We start from the raw sequence: 22,750 nt of genomic DNA, 5'->3' as shown, positions 1-22,750 counted from the left end.
ACCATTTTAATAGCACAGCCACATAAGGGAACACTGAAAACTGTGTGGAATATGTTCATAGATGAAAATGACATTTTGTTTAAAGGAAATAAAGAAAAGAAAATAGTAAAATATATACTTTATTGTAAATAATACATTTGAATTGTATGTAAATAATGTTTTATTTACTTAAACTTTTTATTTTTTTATTTACTTATTTACTTAAACTTTTGCCTAATATTGTCATGTTACAACAGACAGTAACAAATCTAATGGGGAGGGGGGTGCCTTAATATTTTACAATAATATAATATAATATATTTAATATAATACAACTCACAGCCAAATGTATCAATATCATTAAAATTTGCTTTAGCTAATTAAACCAAGTGGTATATATGCAAAAATTACCTTTTTTTCTGAACTAACCAATTTTCGGAGCCATTTTTTGCACTGAATGTTACCCAATGGTGTTATTTAGATTTTATTTTACAGTACAGATTCTCCTCAAATTCACACAGGTGTCCTAGTACAGTAACCACAAGTAAAGTTTACCACACCACACCCACACTGGATGTTAGATTTGGTTCACACAGAACTCGATTTCCCGTGCTACTGTGACGCTTTTAAAATGCTTTAAGCAAATACGCAGCATGACAGCTCGCTCAATGCAAGTCCAGCATCTAGCACCTCCACACCAGTCAGGCTTATATACATTTTATTCTTTTAAAGGCAAAATATGTCATTTTTGTCTCTAAAGGTAGCTTATTCAAAACAAAGGCATATTGATGATGCCATGAATGAGCGTGGAATCATGGAAGTTGTTGTCTTCACCTCTACAGGAAAGGAATCTGAAGGACTCTGAATTCATGTTTATGGATGGGCGAATCTGTATTAGTTTTATTATGAAGCAGGGTGGGCAGAGAGCCTTTGGAGCGAATGCTGTCGAGACACCTGCGGTTCACTTCACACCACGCTAAATTGCTTGGTGGCTGAAACACATTGCAGTAATCTATTAGAATATCACATTAATAAAAACAGGATGACTAAATGACTGTTACTAAATCACATGCAATTTATTTAAAAATGTATGATGGAGAAAGTGCTCTCTGATTACGCTATGTTAGCCAATATTGTTGTCTCTGAGACAAAAGTAAGTTACCTTGTATGGTAAGTTAGTCATGGTAAATCAAGAAAACAAGAGATTCAAACAATACGACTGTGTTGAGCTATATAGCAATTATCAGACTGAATGACTGCACTCGAACATGTCCACTATGATGTCGGACAACACTACAAATGGCCGTCCCTTCAAATAATGCCCTATTTCAGGGTATAGGGGGTCGATTTCGGATTCAGCCCCTGTCATGGAGACTGAGCAGCCCAACATCTCGATTGACACAACGCAGTCTGTCAGGTGTGTGTGCCCGGCCGCCGATCTGTTTGTGTAGGTGAGTTTGTGTGCACATGTATGTTTGAGTGTGTTTTAAGTACAATTACAAAGCAATTCATTGGTTTTGTTTAACTCTGAAACAATTTTCGAGTTGCGTTGTGGTAAAAATAGCTACGGGTAATGCCAGCTGATTGAGGAGTTCAACCAATCTACGTCATCAACCTAGAACGCAAACAAAATGGCCCATGGTCCAAATATAAAATGGATTTTTTAAATAATGTAGATCTTTCATGGGTTTTCTACTACATAATTCAGTAAGAGACATCATTTATGTTATATTAAGCCATACAAGTCTCAACACCAGGGGATCCTTTTAAGGCTGACATGGTCATACTAAAAGCTAAAAAACTTCAATTTTGATGTCAGTGGGCCTTTAAGAAAGAAATAGAACATATTGCTATGAAGCACAAAAAAAACCCTGACAATTTGTAAACATTTATTTTTTAATACCTTTTTGAGATACATAAGCCCCCTCTTATCACACAGTTTCTGTCAATCGTGAATACCTTATTGCATATGGCGTTATTTCCCTGTCAAATGTCGAGAGCGCATTATTGTAGCGCAAAAGTACATTAATATAGTGCGCGAGCGCGAATCTCTCTGCGAGCGCGCGGAATATAATGCGCGAGCGTAAATCTCTCTCTGCTCGCACGCTGAATGTAATGTGCGAGCGCGAATCTCCCTGCTCGTGCGCGAGAACTCTGCGTGCGCTCTCAGATACGCTGCTCTTGTTAGAATTTTTTTGTCTGGGCTCACTCAGAGAATATGCCTGCACTTAAAACGATTATGCAATGTTATTATGTTTGATTATTTAATTTCTGTACCTGAATCACTGTGTCCTGCAACTTCAACTGTTCACTTGTATTCAATAATGTTTTACATTTATATTATTAGGCTGAGAATTGTGAAATTTCGCTGATATCTACTGTTGTGGGTGCTTATTTATTGTTACATATTTAATGTTACATTGGTCAAAACAATGAAAACAAATAAGTATAACACATGATATTCACGATCTCTGGACCCCCTAAAGCAGCCTTGGCCACCCCATGTATAAAAGTCTAGTTCCGCCACTGCCAGTGGATTATTCAGAATTGTATGCCAACTTTTGAGGTGAAAGGTAACTTAACTCACAAATTGCAGTAACATTTTCCCAACAAAATGGATTTCATTAATTTAGTAGTCAGTATTTTTAATTAGTTTTATTCTGTTGCATTTGTGTTTGATGCAGTTAGATATAGCATAATTTTACTGGGGCATTTTGCCCCCTTATCTATTATTACATTATATATTCTTATTTTATATCTATTAGGGGGCATTTTGTTCAGATTTTAATTATTTTTGCCTTTTGGAATCTGCATTTAAATCCATTTGGCTCAAAAATCTCACTTTTAAATGGGCATGGCACCTGTAGTGTGAACAAAGTGGCTGTGCATATAGGCTAGAGCAGTCTAGGTTAATATGTAAAATAATCCAATCGCCCTCTTCCCAGACATTTTTAAGATATATTTGACCTAGGCCTGTTTTACATAAAAACAAAAATATCGTCGATTCTGCGGATCCATCTCACTCATCTTTATTGAAGTCACTGAACCATAGACTGTAAAAAAATGAACTCAAGTGATTCTGATTCCATGTGGGGTTCAATATAAGATTTAATGTACGATGTCGCGTTTTCATTGGTCAGTCGTTGAAGCCTATTTCTGATTGGTTGTTGCCGTTTATGCCAAGAGCAAAGAGAACGAAACCGTAAAGAAGAGTATTTCTCTTCTTGCGACGCACGGAACACAGTTTGTGCACATACAGGCTTAGTTTAAGAGAAGATGAGAGATTCGCGATTGCACTGGACACGTTTTAGGTGCAGGCATATTCTCTGAGTGAGCCCAGACAAAAAAATCTAACAAGAGCAGCTTATCTGAGAGCGCACGCAGAGTTCTCGCGCGCGAGCAGGGAGATTCGCGCTCGCGCACTATATTAATGTACTTTCGCGCTACAATAATGCGCTCTCGACATTTGACAGGGAAATAACGCCATAATATGATCCTTCATATCTCCGAAAAGTATTTAGTTTCATCATATTTATAAAAGAGAGATACGCACGCCACGCTTTACAAGTCTTTTCGAATAAAACCGAGGCGTCTTGTCTGGGCGATGTTGTCACGTTCATGTTTACTTGTTGTGCACTTAGCACCGATAGCCAACAACACACACAGACAGACATTTGAAGCGGTTTTACTCACCATGACGCGTGAAACGTATCGTTACCGCCACCAGTCCATCTTTCAGCATCAGGCAATCTGCAAATCCGCAGTTTAAATGGGACCTTGTTTATATCATCGCTGAAATGCAGGGAACTAAATACACTTGCGCAACTCCGTTACTGCTTCGGAAAAACAAACTCCCGAGTCCATCCACTGTCCGCTGGGTTCTTTGGGAAGCTGAACAGGGTTGTTTTGCCCTGACAACCAAAATCACACTTTTTTGATGACATTGTTGATTTCGTGAAGTCCACTTGTTGACCTGTGCAGCGCACTGAGTGAAGCCACTTCCGTTGGTTTGCTCGCTCACTCGCTCTGGTCGACATCATGTGCGCTCTTTTATGCATTTAATAAAAATAAAACATTCCAAAACTTGTGAGAAAACCCGAAGGAGTATTTTTGTCACAGAAATATTTTTTGAAACGGTGGCCATGTTTAGCTAGCCTGGTCTTACCAGACTCTTGTACATTTCAATTGTAGTCTGGCCACTCTCCATTGACAAGCGTTTACTTCCGCGAAGGCGGGAACTCTGCCATAACCAATCGCTGTTTTGTCGTGACGTCATGCGCCCTTTGCCTTCAAAATAAATATGTAGGCCACCTCAGTGATAAAAACATAGGGTAAAACCATAGGGTAAAACCTAAATCCGAAATTTACTAAAACTTGTGCATTCGAATTGTGATTTATTCACGACACGGTGGAGGGGAGAGTTTTGTCATCGGGAATCAAATATTTACGTGCTTTTTATTTTAATTTTGTGGTGATGAAATATATTGCTCTTGTAATTGCCAGCATTTAAAAAAAATACAAGTCTAGAAATGCATCCAAATAACAGCAAAGTGCAACCGTATGATGCAGTGGTCAAAAATGATTATAAACAGCGAATTTTGAAGTGATATATTCTTGAAAACTCAGAGATGTGGATTCGGACAGCTATCACCACACGACCTTGGTGTTTGTCAAAAGCAGTAGGAAACTCGGCCAGGGATTTTTATGCGGGTGGTGGGAGACGGACGGCAATAAAATAAATGACTAGCCCCTGTATCTTACAGTTTTTTTCTCAATTGTTTACACACATTTTCTGAAAGCATGCCTCATGATCAGAACTCTACACACAAATCCAAAAAAAACACAATGGGCAAAATCCCTCAATTCTCCTGCAAAATGAAACTTTACATTCAAAACAATGTTATTACTTCTCAAAATGGGGTTTTGTTTTCAAATGACACACACAAACCATCATATTTATAGACATTTATAAGAACCAGCTGAACACTGATGTGCTCAATGTAGAACACTATGATGAATGTAAAACACTTCTCCATTCATCATAATGACTTAGGCCTTTTTTGGTTCAGTGTTACACTTACTACAGACAGTACAAACATAAGTGTGTTGTAAAATATTTGAGAATATTGTTTTTATACTCAGAACACAAATACATGGTAGGCTACAATTTTATTTTTCCTGCAAAAATTTTTTTTACACAGTGTACATCACATTTCCACCAACAAAAAGTTGCACATACACTACATACAAAACAACAGAAGAATTTACTGTACAGTTACAGTAAAAAAAAAAAAACTATGCTGCATCCTCTGTTACCATTGCTCCAAAACAGAAGAGCTCACCTGTTGCCTTTTATGCTAAAGCTCTGATTGCTAATTGTAAAACTGTGTGACAGGTGTTTGCCCTTGTGATGAGTCAGTGTGCATATCTGAATGGCAGTGTGTTCCTTGTGAAAACAAGATATTTTCTGCATGAAAATTGTGCCAAAAACAGAATTGTGTGTAATGTTTTGAAAAAAGTGTGTTTTAGAACTGCGATTTGAGTGTAAAGCAGGAACTGTGCTTGTAGTTTAGCAGAATTGGTTCAGGGGGTTGGTGAATGAGTTACATGTTGTGGTCATTGTGTCTCAAGTACCAGAATTTGTGTGTAAACAATTGAGAAAAACTGTAAATGATGGCAATACCTTCCGACCCAACGAGGAACAATTACCGTCCGAATATGGCTTCAGCCAACCTCTTCACCACTATCAGAGCGAGCTGGAAAATCAAACTTTTCCTGAATTCACCCTGTTGGGCAGGAGGGCCAAACCTCAGCAAAGATTGTTATTGCTCCGGCTTTAACTTTTGGATATTCGGCAGCAATGCTACAATGGAATGAATGGTTTTGTTCGCATCTTTCTCCGCCGCCATTACTGAGATACAACTCAAACTAGCGCACGACATCAACGGTATCGTTCTCAGCCACTCCCCAATGATTGGACCGTTAAAAATTTGTTTGGAGAAAAACCTAAGGGTCCTGCACACTGTGCGATTTTTCAAAATCTTTTGCTAATGTTGCTTGTCAGACAGTACGAACATGATCGCCGCTGTAAGCCATGTCACACTGTAAGATCTCAGTTGTAATTAATGTCAGACTGTACGATAGTCAAGGTGCCCTAAAAATTGACATGTAAGAAAACTCGTCCAGTGTTTTATATCATCAATAAATCCAAGTTTGGTGACAGTGAGCTGAATCACACGTAGGACTGAAATGGTGGCTATAAAGAAATCTCTAGCACTTGTTTTGGTAGTTTGTCTTGAAAAACCGAGATATTTGACGGCCGTCGTAGGAGAAGTCACACTGCAGGATTGTGTGCCGAATCTTCTGACACTTCCAGAATTCAGGTACAATTTGTTCGCAGCGGCATTAACCGGCTGCCGGTGAACATGTCAAACTAACGATCAAACATGTTAGACTTTAGCCTAGGATCAGAGGAATCTTTTAGGATTTTCCAAATTTGTCTCAGATGGCCAAATCGTGGACAAAATCGCACAGTGTGCACCCGGCTTAAGAATACACACCGCAGTCCCAGATGTGAAGGAAAATTAAAATTGAGCAGTAGTACTAGGGAGGGTAGAGCCAAGCTAGGTCTTTAAGTTTAACAATGTAACCCCCCCCCCCCCCCCCCCCCCCCCCAAAAAAAAAAAAACATTTGCAAGAAGTTTGTTAAACATCATTCATTCTATCCTACAATTTAGCCAAAGTAGCCAAAATGTTGTATACATTTCTGAGCTATCATAAGGAGTGAAAAGTGTCCCTACATTCTCATGGATATGGATATAGGTCTAGCGATGCCCCTGGCTTTCATCGTGTTTATTGTGTAAAAATACAGGCACTGGAAAGACCTAACATGCTCATGACATAAAATGCCATTGTAAAGTTTCGTCTATAGAGGACTGTGTGCTGTACATGGCACTGGAGGGGCCTGCATTCTCTTTGCTTGAAGGCCAAACATTCTAGCTTGAGAGCACTTGTATTGTAGGCTTGAACAGCTCCTTGTTTGGTGTGCCAGGGAAGGGCTATTTGTCATGGCCTAAGCTACGTCAAATCTAAGAAACCAGAACTCTGCAAAATCCTTCTCTAACCCAAGTTATCACATTGTATACCTTCTCTATTAAATAAAAGGGCAGGTCATGCAAAAAGGAAAATTGCCCGCACTTTTTTTTTTTTTCGAAAGTCAAAGGGGTTTGAAATTACATGAGTGAGTAAATAGTTTTTGGGCAAACAGATGCAAAATAGGTTTTGGGCAAACAGATGCTCCAGTTAAAAACAAATGCGGGAAAAGCCCAAAGTCTAGACAGAAACCTGCCTCCTGCAAGTGAGCTGGATGGGTCTGATTCTTTCTCTGAGGCAGAAACTCAGACCGGCTCTCTACTGACCCTCTGTTTAGTGTGTCGCCATGGCAGCAATAGGGACAACTCCAGGACACGATGTGGCTGTTTATAGACTGTATGGTCTGCAGGGACTAGATTGCTAGCAGAAGGATAATGTCCAGGATGGCACAATTATCCTGTGCACTTATGGAGACTTGAGAAATACAATAGTCTGATGAAATAATTGGATCTGCCGGAAAAAATATGACTTTATTTATTCACTTTTGAAAGAAAAGGCAAAGAAAGACTTTAAAAACATTGATTGCTTTTACTTTTTGGGGAGTCTAATTAGATATTTTTCAGTTTATTGATAAATGGGTGGATATGTTGATATATAACCAGCAGCAATAGTTTAGCATTTTGCATGTCATGTCTTTATATAAATCAGTGATGTAATATTCAGTCTATTCTTAACCAGTGATATTACAGCAATTGTCAGTTTTCATCCAATCAGAATCCATCACACAGTCTAGCACCAAATCAATTTAATGCCAGAATTAAACTCGGTTTAATTTAATTAACATATCACAGTGTTCTGTACTTTATAAACATTTGATCCTGAAACGTGCATTATTAATGTAACGAGTATCCATGTTTTCACATAAATGACATGTTAAAGTCATGCACCAGGAACAGCCCAGTTAACTTCACTTCTGATCAGCTAGTGCTTAAGATTGGAAGACTGGGTGTCAGCGCTTAAAAGGGTAGTTCACCCAAAAATGAAAAATCTGTCATTTACTCACCCCCAGGTTGTTCCAAACCTAATGTAATACTTTGTGTACAGCAGAGCAAAGAAATGTATACAGGTTTTGAAACACTTGAGAGTGAGTAAATTACTAAATTTTCATTTTTGGGTGAACTATCCCTGTAACTAGACCACAATAAGATCTCTGTTCTAGCCTTAGTGGTTCAGAGTCAGGTGGAAATATCGCTCTGTACCACATATGCATCTATTAAACCAGAGTGCCATGGTATTAATAAATTCTCATACTGGTACAATAATGAGTTTGCACTGACGAGCAGTTCTTTATGAAACAACATGCACAGGATGTTACTGGTACATTAAGCATAGTGACAACACAGAGACTGCATAATTCCATGAGGTATAATATTGCCTAAATTACATGTATTATTGATTCATGTTTCTATTGACTGACACATTTACATTTCTTGCTTTACTGACTGGAATAAAACTGTTAGTCATACAGTCTCACAGGAAGATCGAAACGCTGCATATTTTAAATTGAACATTTGAATATGAGTGTAATCACTGTGCTGAACAGATCAAATACATAGAAAGTGAACAAGTAACAATATATTAATTATATCATAATGAAAAAGTTTGCTGAATGATCAAATAAACAAAAATAGATTTCTACGTACATTTCCTCAATCAAATTGAACCAATTTGAAGACTCGGAAGGCGACATTTACAAAATACATGGCTGCCAATTGCAGTTTAGTAATTATGACATCAGGTGCTCCTCTTATTGGCCATAAATAGATTACAGTGTGTAAACCAAAAGTGATGTGCAAGGTCACCTAATAGAGAAATATTTATTATAGGCAGTAAAGACATTTATACGAGTCAGTTTACGATGGTTAACATGCCCACTTTTTCCAAAACGCCTTTTGTTAGGTATACTGCATTCTCAAAAAAGGTATCTCTTTAGATTGAAAAACATCAAAAAATATTTTTCTCTTATCTGTAAAATCCTTCAAATGCTCAAAGGAATGTCTGGAGGAAGAACATAGAGTCCTAGAAAACCAAAGTTATTCTTCTGAACCAGAGAGTTTACATATTAAAAACATACATATTAGCAGGAACGGTTAATATCCACTGCCTGATGCAAACATAACACTGCAATACTGTTCAATCTATACGGTCTAGATCAGATAAGACATCAGGTCCAGTGTACAGAGGGCACCAGTAGATCATTCCTCACCTGTATTTCACCCTTCCAATGAAGATAAACAGGGCACTTGATTACTCATAATGTTGAAATTCATCAGCTTAACTAGAAGGCAAGCGTACTGATTTTTTCAACTATGAGAAAAATGTAGGCAACCAAATGTTTTAAAGCATTTACTGAAAATCCTAGTTAACATAATGGTTTCAACATATTTAAGCCAAATTACATGAATGGTGCAATAACCCCTCCAAGGCCATTGGCTTCTGTTTCCATCAGTCCAACAGGTTGATGACTGGAACATGTCATGCTATTTCCAGCAGCTTTCCATTAGCTGTAGGTGACATTGTCCATCTCCCCTCATTAGATGTATGACCATCAGAGATGTGTATTAGAAGAGTCAATTTATAGCCGCTTCACATAGTTCCCAGGAAAGGTTCCGAAAAATTTGGTTCTCCTGCACGTTCCTAAAAAAATAAATCTAGAATGAGGCAAAAAAAAAAAAAATCTATCTATATTATAAAATATATAGGTATATAATACATATATACATTATAAATAAAAAATATTTTAGTATGAATCCATCTATAAATTTATCCACTAATCCATAGGCTATTGTTGACGGTATCTTTTTTTGTTGGAGAACAGCACCAGCTAGTGGAAAATAAATGAACATCACTAAAACGTTCTGTGTGCACTAAGCAACATGATCAAAAAATACGGTTTACAGTCTTACCCACAAACCATCCATCATCACACTTCTCCATGACGTCAACAACATCCCCTTCTTTCAGTTCCAGCTCATCTTCATTTCGTGGCATGTAGTTATACAGGGCTTGAAATCTGCAAGAGGAAAGACTCTAAGTTTGTTTTTATACATTAAGTTATATAATGTAATACTGTAAACTGACCAAATGGAGAAATGTTACCATAAAAAATGGGTAACACTTTATTTTACTATGTCATTGTTACACTGTAAAAAATTATTTAGAAAAAAAGTTACCTGGTTGGCTTAAAATGTATTGAGTTAATTGAAATTAAATTATTTAGTTAATACAATGTACATTTTTTAAGATTTGACAACCTTTATTAAAATATTATTAAAAGATTTTGTAAGCATATTGGGTAATTGTGTGTGTTTTATTTCTGATGACGCAGTGAAACATGCCAAATATTGCTATTTTCATGATTTATCAAATTTCTTATGTGGTTCAGATACAATAATATTTTGAGTTTCTATTTATTAAACAAATTTCCTTCATTGTATCAATTTTTTTATTTCAATAAACTCAAAATTTTAAGGCAACCAGGTTACCTACTTTTTTAAAGTTAAACCAACATTTTTTCTTACAGTGATATATATGCTACATGTTCTTACCATAGTAGTAACAGTAAATTATGCATAATTACTTGTAATAAAACCCTCAACCAAACCCTAATCCTAGCCTAGCCCCTTAATTATTAACGTGTAGTTAATTAATACTACTCAGTACTTAAATATATAATTACACTGTAACAATGACACCTTTTACATTAAAATATATGCACTGGTGAAGAAAAAGACTTGAGATACTTACGCTTCTCCTACACCTTGAAGCGGATCATGAACATATGCTTGTCTTTGGGACTGAAAAAGACAAACCATGAAAGGGCATTTAATGTTTCTGTCTCTTATTCTGCTGTATCTGATACTGATAACAGCCAGAGTTCCACTGCTCTCACTGAGAGCCATTAATGCAAAGCCTGAGGCCAGACCTGGATCAGCTGTGTATCTGAACTATGTTAACGATCAAACCTGCCTAAACGTGATTAGATACAGATTTTAAAAAAAAAGAGTCATTGCACGTTTGTCAAATACGTATGAGATCCAGGAATACCAGGGCTTAAATTCAGGGTTTCTAAGCCACCAAACAACATCATTTCTAAAAGGTGTTTGATTTATGGACTTAAAAACGGTTGAGAAATGCCTTAAATCCTGAAAACGAGGACTGTACTCCCCTTTTTTGGAAGGAAATGTGGGGAATAGGCTGCTTGCCTGGCCCTGGGGAGTACACCTTGTTTAAGCTGTGTACACAGGAAAGATCATTGGGACATTCCCAAGAGTAATCCAGACCCCAAACACTCTCAATACATGGCTTAAACCAATGCTACATAAGCAAGCCAATCTCTTCAGCTGCTTTGAGCCACACAAAAAACAAGAAAAACAGTCAAAATCCCTGTTGGGAAAAAAAATGCATATACTGGTTAGGTATGTTTTGAAGTATGGCAGCTGGTTAGAGCTGGTTTAAAGGTGCAGTGTGTGAGTTTTATCGACATCTAGCGGTAAGGTTGTGAACTGCACCCCCTCCCTTTTAGGGCACACGGAGAAGCTTCGGTGGCTGACATACGGTGGCTGTCGTTGTCTGAGAGCAGAGAGTGACTAACGTTCTCTAGACAAGTTTGTCCGTTTAGGGCTACTGTAAAAAAAGTACTAAGGTAATAAAAACATAATGGGACATTATGGAAGGTCTCTATATTCAACTGAAAACAGGCCTTAAGAAACTAGCTCCAGCTCAGAACCAGCTTAAACCAGCTCATGACCAACTAAGGACCAACAGCTCAAACCAGATAACATGCTTCAAAACATACCAAACCAGCATATGCTGGGTGTTTTCTGTTTCTTTTTCAACCAGGGTCCAAGTGAAGGACAAGCAGGAAAACCCCAGACACATTTCCACATGCAGAACAAATGAAATGTTATCACTCAACAGCAATGTTAGGAATTAAAATGTTATTTTCTTGACCACAAAATGCACTATTGCATAAACAAACAAGGCCATGGTGTTAAGAGTATCCCTCAGCATTCCTCCATATTGTACTGAAGCATCACATGACTATACACTGACAAAACTATATGGCATATTATGGATATTATAATATGGATTATAATATCCTTACATCCAGCTATAGCAGCAAAAATGGAAAGAATTGCACTCAAATCAGTGAGTTCCCAGGTCAAATACGGTGAATGACATTATGCGTTGTGCAGGGATACTTTGAAATGAGAAAAAAATGAATTTCCCTTGAGTCAAATGTGACATTGCCACACAAGGTGCACATACTCCCTACCCTATGAGATGGTGACAAGTTTTGACCTCTAACTGGCGATCCGCAGGACCTCCTAGACATCACAGGGCTACGAGGGGGCTTACCAACAACCACAACATCACGCCTTAACACAGACTGAAAGAACCAGAACCAGGAGAAGCTGACATGAGGGTTATGTGCAGTCATATATAAACATATTACAAATACATACACTACCGTTCAAAAGTTTGGGGTCAGTAAGATAAAACTAAGCAAGGATTGCTCATTCGATTGATTGAAAGTGACATTTACATTGCTACAAAAAATATTAAGCAGCACAATCAAAGAAATGTTTATCGAGCACAAACAAATATGGTCTTGAATATGGTGAGCATAAGAGACGTCTTTCAAAAACATTAATCTTACCAAGCCCGACTTTTGAATGGTAGTCTATATATTAAATAAATGGATTATCATGAATGAGTGAATATACTTTTCTTTTTGGTCGAAATCTCTCGTTATTTACTTGCCCAGCCATCCATAATGAGCACTGCTTGTTTGTTTGTTCCCAGTGGACAGAGATAACAGGGAAAGGCCTGTAAAGCTAATTTAAATGATCCTGGGGTAGTGGGTAGTGAATTAAAAAGGGTTGGGTGATTTAAATATGATTATTATGACTTACTAATAATTAATGATTCTAGCTTCCCATATAAGTAAAATAATTTACTGCATGCCAGACATATAAGCTACACAGTTATGATTCGAGCACACTGTGGTGTAATAAATCTTTCATGGAAATACTTACTGCAAAGATGTGCTTTAAGTTATATAGGTCACTTTAATAGGGAATGTTAGTGTCTGTATTACAGAGAGTGGCAAGACTATAGTAGAGGGTAGAGGATGATTAGCTCTAGGACAGTCACTAGCAAGCACCTTGTCTTTACCTTGACCTTTGGGGAGCGCAGGTCCTGTCGAGAGAACATTTTGGCAGGGGGAGACTGCGAAACCCCAGGCAATGGGGGGGTGGAGCGCGGGGATGGGGGAGAGTATTTAGCCGATGAGGGCTGTGTGAACGGCAATGACATCTGTGAGAACAGGGGAGAGAGATGTGGAGAGGCATTCTGGGAAACTTCACCCTGCTAATGTGTAGATGAAAACAGCTATACATGCTAAAGACAAATGTTTAGAATTCTCTACAGATGCTTCAGGATTTAAAGTTTAAGTGTGAATTTTTTTTTTTTTTTTGCCATTAAAGCCACAAAAAATATATTTTTTTAAAATAATAAGGACATGAGCACTTCACCCTTCTTTGTTTCAAAACATTGCTTTTAAAAGAAATAGTTTAGCCAAAAATGTAAATTCTGTCATCATTTATTCACCCTCATGTTGTTCCGAACCCATAAGACTTTTTTAATCTTAAAAACACAAATTAAAACTTTTGTTATGAAGCCTGAGAGATTTCAGTCTGAACTGAGTCAAGTCAAGTCAACTTTATTTATATAATCTTTTACACTGACGATTGTTTCAAAGCAGCTTTACAGTGTAAAACAGGGAAATATTGCAACAAAATTTGATTCGGCTATACAGTCGTTCTGGAGAAAACGAGGATGTTATCATCTCATTTAGTAATTAATTTTATTTGGATATTTAGTTGAAAACGTTTTAGGCGACAGTGGCAAGAAACCAAAACTCCATCAGGGCATGATGGAGAAAAATAAACCTTGGGAGAAACCAGACTCAGTCGGGGTGCCAGTTCTCCTCTGGCCTATTAACAAACAGTGTATGATTATTATTCTGGCAACCTTACAGGCCAGAAATCATATTAGATTTGACATAAGTGGTTTAATCAAAGTTTTGTGAAGAGATATGATCACTTTATATGAGATATATGATTAATTTGAACATATTTAATTTTTCAGAAAGAATTGTATTCACATAAAAATTGTATGGTAAACACAGAAACAGATGTCATGCAACAAAAAAAAAACTCTGATTCTTGTGCAACACACATATGTTTTGTGCAATCAATATTTAGATGTAAACAAAGGCCTAAATTAAATCTCTTCATCATATAAAGTGACCATATCTTTTCACAAAACCTGGATCAAATGCTCAATTCATATAAATTCATTTGAACACCTTTATGACCTTTTTAGATATTCTTTAGAAGGTTCTTAGTTTTGGGTTCACATCTCAGAATGTGTCTGTGGCCAGAAACATCTCAGGTTTCATCAAAAATGTCTTAATTTGTGTTTTGAAGATACATTCTTGATCTTATGGGTTTAGAGATATGGGATTGTAGTGACTAAATGATGACAGCATTTTCATTTTTGGGAGAACTATCCCTATAATATTTGGTCATCTAAAAAAATGACACACTCTCCTTTAAGGAAATATATTTTTGCCTATTTATTTGGGCAGTATAATCACACTGCGAGCACTACCTCAATATCTGAACCCTCACTCTGGGCAGGTTGGACTGGAGCAAACGTATTTGATGTCAGGGGTTCATTTAAGAAGCTGTTGTCTTCTTTCGCCTCTTCCTCTATAAACAGTCTGGGAAGATTTTCAATTATATCTGGTTCTTGGCGATAAAATCCCTCCTCTTCTATGAACGTGCCCTTTGATTGGCTGGCTTTAATAATTGACACTAACTCCTCACAAAGATCATCCTCTGGGTCTTTTGGTGGCAGAATATCCAATGGGGATTTGTGCGCCTCGAAAACAATTGGGCTACGCAATTTAGGGGAGTCTGTCTGATCATGTTTATAGTGGTCTATGTAATCTGAGAACAATTGCAGTTCCTTCTCTGGTAAATCAGATTTTTGACTGGAGAGGATCTCTATGACGCTGCCAGACCTGGGGCTGGCGTCAAATGAGGGTGAGGTGGGCGAAGGAGTGAAGGAGGTGAGGTAAGGTTGAGGTGACAGGCTGGGTTCAGGGGACATGTAAGACTTTGGGGAGGAGATGGGAATGAAGTGGCCCTCTTTGAGTGCAGGAGTAGAGGTGTGGGGAGTGAGCGCTTGACAGCGGCCCAGCATGGAGGAGGCGGGAGAAGGGGAGATGGCAGAGTCCAACACTTCATAGTATGGCTGGAAACTGGAAGGGAAGGGAGGAGGTGTAGGGGCAGGGGTTCCTGAAGGAGACAGACCCAAAGTGAGGGCCAACCACTCGCTGGTGATGGCCTGAAGGTTTGTGGCTCTTTGTGGACTAGGAGAGGATGAGGAGAGTGGACGGACAGTTGGGGATGGAGAGTTGTGGAGGGTACGTGCAGATGATGGCTTAGAAAGAAGAGGAGAAACAGAAAGTGATAGTGATGATACAAGCTGTAAAAAATAAGAGAACTACTCGAAAATACAGTGAAAGTGAATTGTTATGAGAAAATACAACTTAGAAAACCATGATACAAAACAGCACTTTCTATTCAGTATTCACTTTGTGTTTGGGTTCCATTATGTGTAGATTATGAAAATATAATCCCACTCATATTAACTATTTGGATAAAAATATGATCCCACTCGTCATGTAAAGTAGATTTCACATAATGTATGGCCATTGTCAAAAGAAAGTCTCAATATTATATCCTAAAAATTACTTTATTGTCAGTATAAAGCCACAGCTCTGCTACATGGCAGAAATGCTTTCATTACTGTGGTACTTGAGTCAAGCATGCAGTATGTAGGAAACAGGCCTAAGACAAAAGGCATTAGCTACAAGCAAGGATATGCCATAATGAATCATTTTTAGAGCCCAGTCGCTGTCTGTATTTTGAGGTGGAAACAACAACAAGGTCACTGAGGTCAAAGTAAATGTACCTATAAACCTGTCCACCCAATATGAGCCTTTTACATCTACCCTATTTCACAATGCACTTCAAGCTCTCTTTTGTCAAGCTAAAATGAAAAATTACATGACAAATATGAGCTAGAATGGCATTGTCTGAACATTTATGTGTGTATTTGTGAATTTCTCCAAAATGTTTTCACAAATATAAGCCATGTTTAAAAATGTATGAATCTTGCAAATTTCTGACAACCAGAAATATAATAATAATAATACTTAATTTTGAACAGTACAAATGTTTGGGATCAGATTCAGCACGATCTGCTCACCAAAAAATAATGAAAAAAATATTACAGTTTCCACAAAAATAGTAAGCAGCTCTGCTGTTTTCAACATTAATAATAATAAGAAATGTTTCTTTAGCATCAAATTAGGATTTCAATGATTTTTGAAGGATCATGTGACACTAAAGACTAAAGTAAGGATGCTGAAAATTCAGCTTTGCATTCACAAGAATAAAATACATTAAAAAAATAAATTAAAATACAAAACAGTTTTTTTAAATTGTAATAATATTCACAATATTACTGTTGTTATTTTATTCTATCTGCATCTCATATCAAATAAATGTAGCTTTACTGAGCATATGAGACGTCCTTTAAAAACTGTCAATAATATTCATAATAATATTATTTTGTGTGTGACTTTAGTGTCCAAATACTTTATGGGGTCAGTGTATGTAGTACAAAGTTAAAATGTATTTGCTATAATGTTTGCTATAATAAGAAAAAGCAAGATACTAGTCCAGCCCAGTCACATTAGTTCACCTTTACAGAAACATCCCTTTCAGTAACAGCAAGAGCCGAGCAGCACATGTATAGCACAGCAGGTCATGTCCACATTTTAATTAGCCTATACTGGCAGGACGTGTGATTAATCTGATCTAATCCTGCTGGAGTCTCCTCATGTGAGCGAAGGAATAAGCCTTTACTTCTTTGTTCTTTAGATGGAATTACAACTCAAGGGCATTTAATCTAAACTCAGGCTTATCTTACACAACAAGCCAAAGGTAATCTAAAGATGACAGAGGTGATCTATTTTGGCACCGGGACAGTTGCCATCTGAGGAAGGATTAATTTTGTACTTGCCACCTTGTTGGCACTGATAGTGCAGTACATGACCTATGGCAATATGAGTAACATGATATGAATGAGAGGTTTTACTGCCTCTGATGGCACCGTTTGTCGGCACAGATCATGTATTTAAAGTATAAGTATGTATTTATTTAGATAAGATCATGAAGTCACTTAACTGGATCAGAGTATATATTCTGTACATACAAGTTGCCATGAAATTAAAGTATCTTTAGTCACAATGATTAAAACCTCATGAGACTATAATATGGGACCATTTCAAGACCCAAAAACTTCCAGGTAAAATTACAGTTGAAAACATACCCTACTGTTCAGTCTGTCACTGGAGAAGCTGGTGGGTATATTGGGCCCAGGAGGTTGACCAGTACTTTGTACTGTGGTCTTCTTAACAACATCCACATAAGACACTGGAAAAATCCCTTGTTTGTTTGTACCTGGGATCTTGCCCTCAAACCAGTTCTTATCCACCTGCCGCAACAGAGTAACATGTTCGCCCTGGAAGACACCAATACAAGACATAAGGTGGTAGATCAAAAACAAAAATGACAAAGTGTAAAATGACTAAATCATAACGAAATAGAATGTATTTGACATTTAATATACAACTTGGTGAAAAAGTTGTGGCAGGCTGGGGCAAAAGTTTTGCGTTTTTTAAAGGTGTTTTATGTCTTGTCACTACTTTATTTCTTCTTATTTGGTTAGAGTACAATATTAGAGTTCTGTAAAACATTAGCATTCAGTAAAAAGTGAGAATTATTTAGCAAAAGACATGCTCTTAAAGTGGTAGGGAACATTAAAGATTGGATCAATGAGCAGTTGCTGACAGTAAAGGATATTTATGACATCATTACTAAGAAAATGTTTACTTTTCTTAATGAAAGTTCCACATTAGTATCAGCATTAAAGTTGTAGCGGGCAATTGCTTCTCCAATTTCTCTGTTTTTGGCTGGAGGAGGAGGTCTCGCTGGCTGATTTTTCTCTGAAGGAGGGATTTTCTGTGAAGAGACAGAAATCAGAAGAGAAATGTAATAATCAGAATAATAATAATAATGAATATCTAAATACATTGTGTCCCTATAAGCTAAACATATTTATCTTTTAAAGTACACACCTCAACATATGAGATGGGGAAGATGCCGACATGGCCACGATATTCTCCTTCATACCAGTTATTATCTATTTGTCGAGTGATGTATACCGTCTCTCCTTTCTTAAACGTCAGCTCTCTGGCAGGAAAAAAAAATGAATTCAACTATATTCCACATGGGGAAATATATATATATATATATATTAAAGAATGAAATGAATGAAAGACATAAATAAAAAATAAAAATGCATGAGCTGATCGTAGAACAGAAACTGGTTACTTGGTTTGCAAGTTATTCTTACTTCGCTGTCTGTGCTTTGAAGTCATATATTGCTCTGGCTGGCAGTTTCTGTCAAGTGAACGAAGCAGATAAATCAAACTTTAATACTGTACATGCTGTCATGATGTGGATTTATACACAATTTGATCAAAGCTGAGATAAAATATTAGAGTGGGTACTCAATTTTTTTTTTGTTGTTGTTGAGTATTCCCTTACCTCTCTGACTTCAGGGGTTAATCTTCTGCTCTGTGGTGTGTGGCTGCCCACATCAGGGTAAGAGTATTCTCTGAAAGTGTCCTGATCTAAAAAGAACAAAGAAGAAAACAGATTCAAAGACAAGTCTCACAGAGATCCAACACTATTACATGCATGGGAACAAGCAAAAGCATAGGTAACAATGATTTGGGGCTTGATGAGAGAAATGCACACAAAATAAAATAAAAAAGGACATACAAAAATATACAAGTTTATTGACAAATAAAAAGTAAATAGTGTAAAAAAGAATATATACATATTTATTATCCATAATAAGGAAGTAAACTGCCATGAATCATCTCAGAAGTTATGTTATTCCCATCCGCTAGACTCAGATCCCCAGCATAGATCATGTGTATTTATACTAGAACCGCAAATGGTCAGCTGGCATCCGTGCAGGCAAGCCCCCTTGCTCTTAACGGTCTTCATTTATAAACACTATTCACTATGCAAAAGTATACAGTGTTGCATGTATTTATAGTTTAAAAAGTCAGAAACATTGACCTTCTAACAAAACAAATCAATTAAAACTTTAGGTACTGAGGCTGATCTCAACGCCATCAGAATTGACAAGAGAGCACTGTGTTAACTCTCACAAGAGAGTATGTTTCTTCTCAAGCCAATGAAATCTCAACTCTGTTTTTAGATTGCATGCTTCAGCTGCTCAAGTCATCTGTCTAAAGCTATTTATACAGACAAACTTGAAACAAAGTTACATTTCTTTTGTGGCAATCCCACAAACAAAGTAGTGTTCCTCTAATGTTATGACTCCCAGACAATGCATGGATCTAATAAAATGTATACCTTAAATGCATACAAGTATCAACCAATTACATAAATGCATTGGAAAAGGAGTAGGAAAATAGTTTAGAAAATAGGAAAAAAAAAAAATAACTGGACAAAAAAAGGACAATTTGATAAAATGAGAAAATAGAAGACTAGATGAAGCAGAGGATGTGGGAATGAGTCATGCTCTGATGTTCCTTGCAGCATAATGATTCCTTTCTCTAAACCAGAGGTGTCCAATCTTCCTCCTGGATGGGCACTGTCCTGCAGAGTTTAGCTCCAACCCCAATTAAACACACCTGAACCAGTTCATTAAGGTCTCCTTACCTGAAAGCCTGCAGGTGTTTTGGAGCAAGTTAGAGCTAAACTCTGCAGAATGTTGGCCCTCCAGGAGCAGGTTGGGACATCAATGTTCTAAGCAAGCACATTCACCAACACAAATGGAACAATGCAATGGTGGAGGAGCAGAACTCAAACACAGGGGGTGAAGGGTATTTGGGAAACCAAAGAGTCCACCTTGATAGCAGAATTCAAAGTTGTGGTTCCTCTGGTTGTTGTTGCTGTCTATATGGTTGTGAGAGGCACTATAGGACAGGTGTGAATACTCAGGTTGGAGAGTGTCCTGGCTGGGCATGCCGTCAGGCTGTGGGTGGTAAGAGCGAAGTTGTATTGTAGGGCTGCCTCTCCCAAGCGCGTGCAGGGAGGAATTCCTCTCAGGAATATCGGGAAGCAACTCCACCAGCAACCTGTGGAGGATGCTGTTGTCCGGCAGGCTACCTCTGCGCTTCTCAGCGCGTATGTGGTCGTAGATGTCTTTTAGGGCTGAATCTAGAGCATCATACATGCAGCTCTTGGAGTTTGGTATTCGGGAAAAACTCAAAGGTGACAGGTTCTTCCGGCGGAAAGGCACTGGGCTGACCAGGAAGGCAAGCTTGCTGAGGCCAAACTCAGATTCTTCTACTCGCAAATGTTGTCTCCGGTCCTGTTTGGCCCTCTCGTGCTTGATCATAGTGGTGAAGCGCGTGTAGGAAGCCGGGCAGCGGCCCTTGCAGGAGCTCACAAGCTGCCTGTGATAATGATGGTGTTGCCCAGATCCGCAGAAGCTCTCGGAGGAGGCAAATGAACACAGGTCGAACTCCCTCTCGCTACAGAAGGATGAGCCCTCAATCTGAATGAAGTCACTAAGATCAGACACTACAGCATCATGCTCACTGTCTGAGTAGTCATTGTGCATGGCAGAGTTTTGTAATTGGTCACTGGTGACTTGGATGTGGATTGGCACATGTGTGTTTATCTTGGGGTATTGAGGCCGTCCTTCAGGGGGATTCCTGGCTGGTGGTTCTTCATCTAGTAATGACTCAATAGAGAGGCTACGCTTGGGGCTGCTGGTCCTCTTAGAAGAACTTCTGATCAGGCACTCATTCCCAAGATTTGGCATGGATTTGGACTTCTGGATCAGACTCTCAAATTCAGAAATCCTGTTGTGCACCATGTCCCTAGGCACCTCTTCGTTACAGCTCTTGTTGCCAGTGCGTCTGTACTTGCGCTGTTCGCTTTCATACTCATGGATCCTGGCTTTCACAGAGCATATCACAGTAGAGTTTATCAGCTCTTGCCGGTTGATGTGATGCATCTTCTTGTAGAGTTTGAGGAAGCCTGGTGTATCATGGGCTGAGCGGTGCCTGGTCCTCTCCCTAAGATCCTCAGACTCTCGGACATCATTGCATTGTGATGTCTCTATATCCCCGTTGTGCAACAAGGAACCAATGCTTTCCGAACGGGTTTGCACTTCTTTTCCTCTCCCCTCAGACAGAAGATCATCACAACTCCAGGATTTGAGCTTTGATGAGGTCTCTTCTGTAATCATCCAGTCTTCTGGATTCTCTTGGGCTCTTTTCCAGCCTTCAGGGAGGCTGGAGAAGCCATCTGAGACAGCAATGAAACTGTCCTCATTTTGCTCTTTGTTTTGATATGTGGATTCTGAGGTAGCATGGTTTTGATTTTGACAGTTTAAATGTGCTGTGTGCATATAGCTCACATCCCCACCTTAGATATCCAACACAAGCAGCATGGTAAAAAAAGAGACATGAGAAGACATTAAAAGGTAATTGACCCATGGGAGAGACAAGTAAGGGCGTTTATACAATGACCTGGAAGAAAACTGGAAAGAAGTCAGACATCTTGATCAACAAGCCCTTGTTGAATAAAGAAGAAGCAATTGATATGCTACTCTACACTGAGGCAAGATTGTAAACACTAAATAATTCATTGAACTTTATTCATGCAAAGGGAAAGTCATTTAAAATTCAGCTTGTGCTGTGAGGAGCAAAATGAAAATTGTCGGCAAACCTTCCCCTGTTGTCTTTTTTTTAATAAGGTGTACAAATGTGACTGCTCGTCTGACGTCTACCTTTAGTCCTGGTGGCGGCTGGGAAACTGTGGCTGGTGAGGGGATTCCTCAGGGGGCTGCTGCCCTTGGGCAGCTCTGGTGGTCTCACAGATGTTTGTGTTGTGCCCACGCTACTCTGAGCCCTGGGCTGAGCTGTTGCAGGTTCAGATTTCCGTCGTCTCTTGTTATCACTTGCAGAGCTGCAAAATGAATGTCATTGAAGTAAAAAACACTGTAAAAAAATCTGAATGTTGGACTTAGTGGAACACACCTGTTCTGTTTAATGTTATGACATGCACCACACATCCCTTGGGACCACTTTTTTACAAAGTCACTGAAAAATGTTTTAAGAAAAGGTCTGTTTTTAAATGTATAGATTTTTGCAACTTGTGTGTCCAAATGTTTTTGTGGGGTCAATGTATTCACAGTTAACCTACCTTGATGGCCTTTCAAGGCTCCTATCTGTGGGTGGCTGATAAAGGGAGGTCTGAAACAGATTAAGAAAGATGTTAAATTCCTCACTTAATGTCCACACTTACTGTACTGTAGATTCCTTGATGCTCCTAGTGCTCTCCTTCACAAATCCAACAATGGTTAAAAACAGTGAAAAGTCTTATGTTTTGATACGTGACATTGGAAGCTGTCCTTC

General features: G+C 38.3%; 1 protein-coding gene across 3 annotated transcripts in view; it reads right to left on the bottom strand.

Moving 5' to 3' along the window:
* Positions 1-7,861: 7,861 nt before the first annotated feature.
* The window catches only part of sorbs2b (sorbin and SH3 domain containing 2b), a 71,520-nt gene continuing 56,631 nt past the window's right edge, over positions 7,862-22,750 (bottom strand). The window contains exons 17-30 of one of the 3 annotated variants that reach the window (XM_067457734.1): positions 22,539-22,588; positions 22,123-22,301; positions 20,229-21,758; positions 18,888-18,973; positions 18,694-18,740; positions 18,416-18,530; positions 18,171-18,299; positions 17,608-17,799; positions 14,812-15,648; positions 13,312-13,452; positions 12,410-12,523; positions 10,879-10,928; positions 10,038-10,144; positions 7,862-9,768 (exon numbers count right to left, since the gene is read on the bottom strand). In XM_067457734.1, coding sequence (XP_067313835.1) covers positions 9,707-9,768; positions 10,038-10,144; positions 10,879-10,928; positions 12,410-12,523; positions 13,312-13,452; positions 14,812-15,648; positions 17,608-17,799; positions 18,171-18,299; positions 18,416-18,530; positions 18,694-18,740; positions 18,888-18,973; positions 20,229-21,758; positions 22,123-22,301; positions 22,539-22,588 — 3,639 coding nt within the window. In that variant the 3' untranslated portion in view covers positions 7,862-9,706. The remainder of the gene's footprint in view (positions 9,769-10,037; positions 10,145-10,878; positions 10,929-12,409; positions 12,524-13,311; positions 13,453-14,811; positions 15,649-17,607; positions 17,800-18,170; positions 18,300-18,415; positions 18,531-18,693; positions 18,741-18,887; positions 18,974-20,228; positions 21,759-22,122; positions 22,302-22,538; positions 22,589-22,750) is intronic. The other 2 variants (XM_067457736.1, XM_067457735.1) reach the window with 2 other exon arrangements.

This window comes from Pseudorasbora parva, chromosome 11, assembly GCF_024679245.1.
Source record: "Pseudorasbora parva isolate DD20220531a chromosome 11, ASM2467924v1, whole genome shotgun sequence".
Classification (NCBI taxonomy): domain Eukaryota; kingdom Metazoa; phylum Chordata; class Actinopteri; order Cypriniformes; family Gobionidae; genus Pseudorasbora; species Pseudorasbora parva.
Note: the sequence above shows the minus strand (reverse complement) of the source record. Positions and strands in the feature narration are given on the sequence as shown.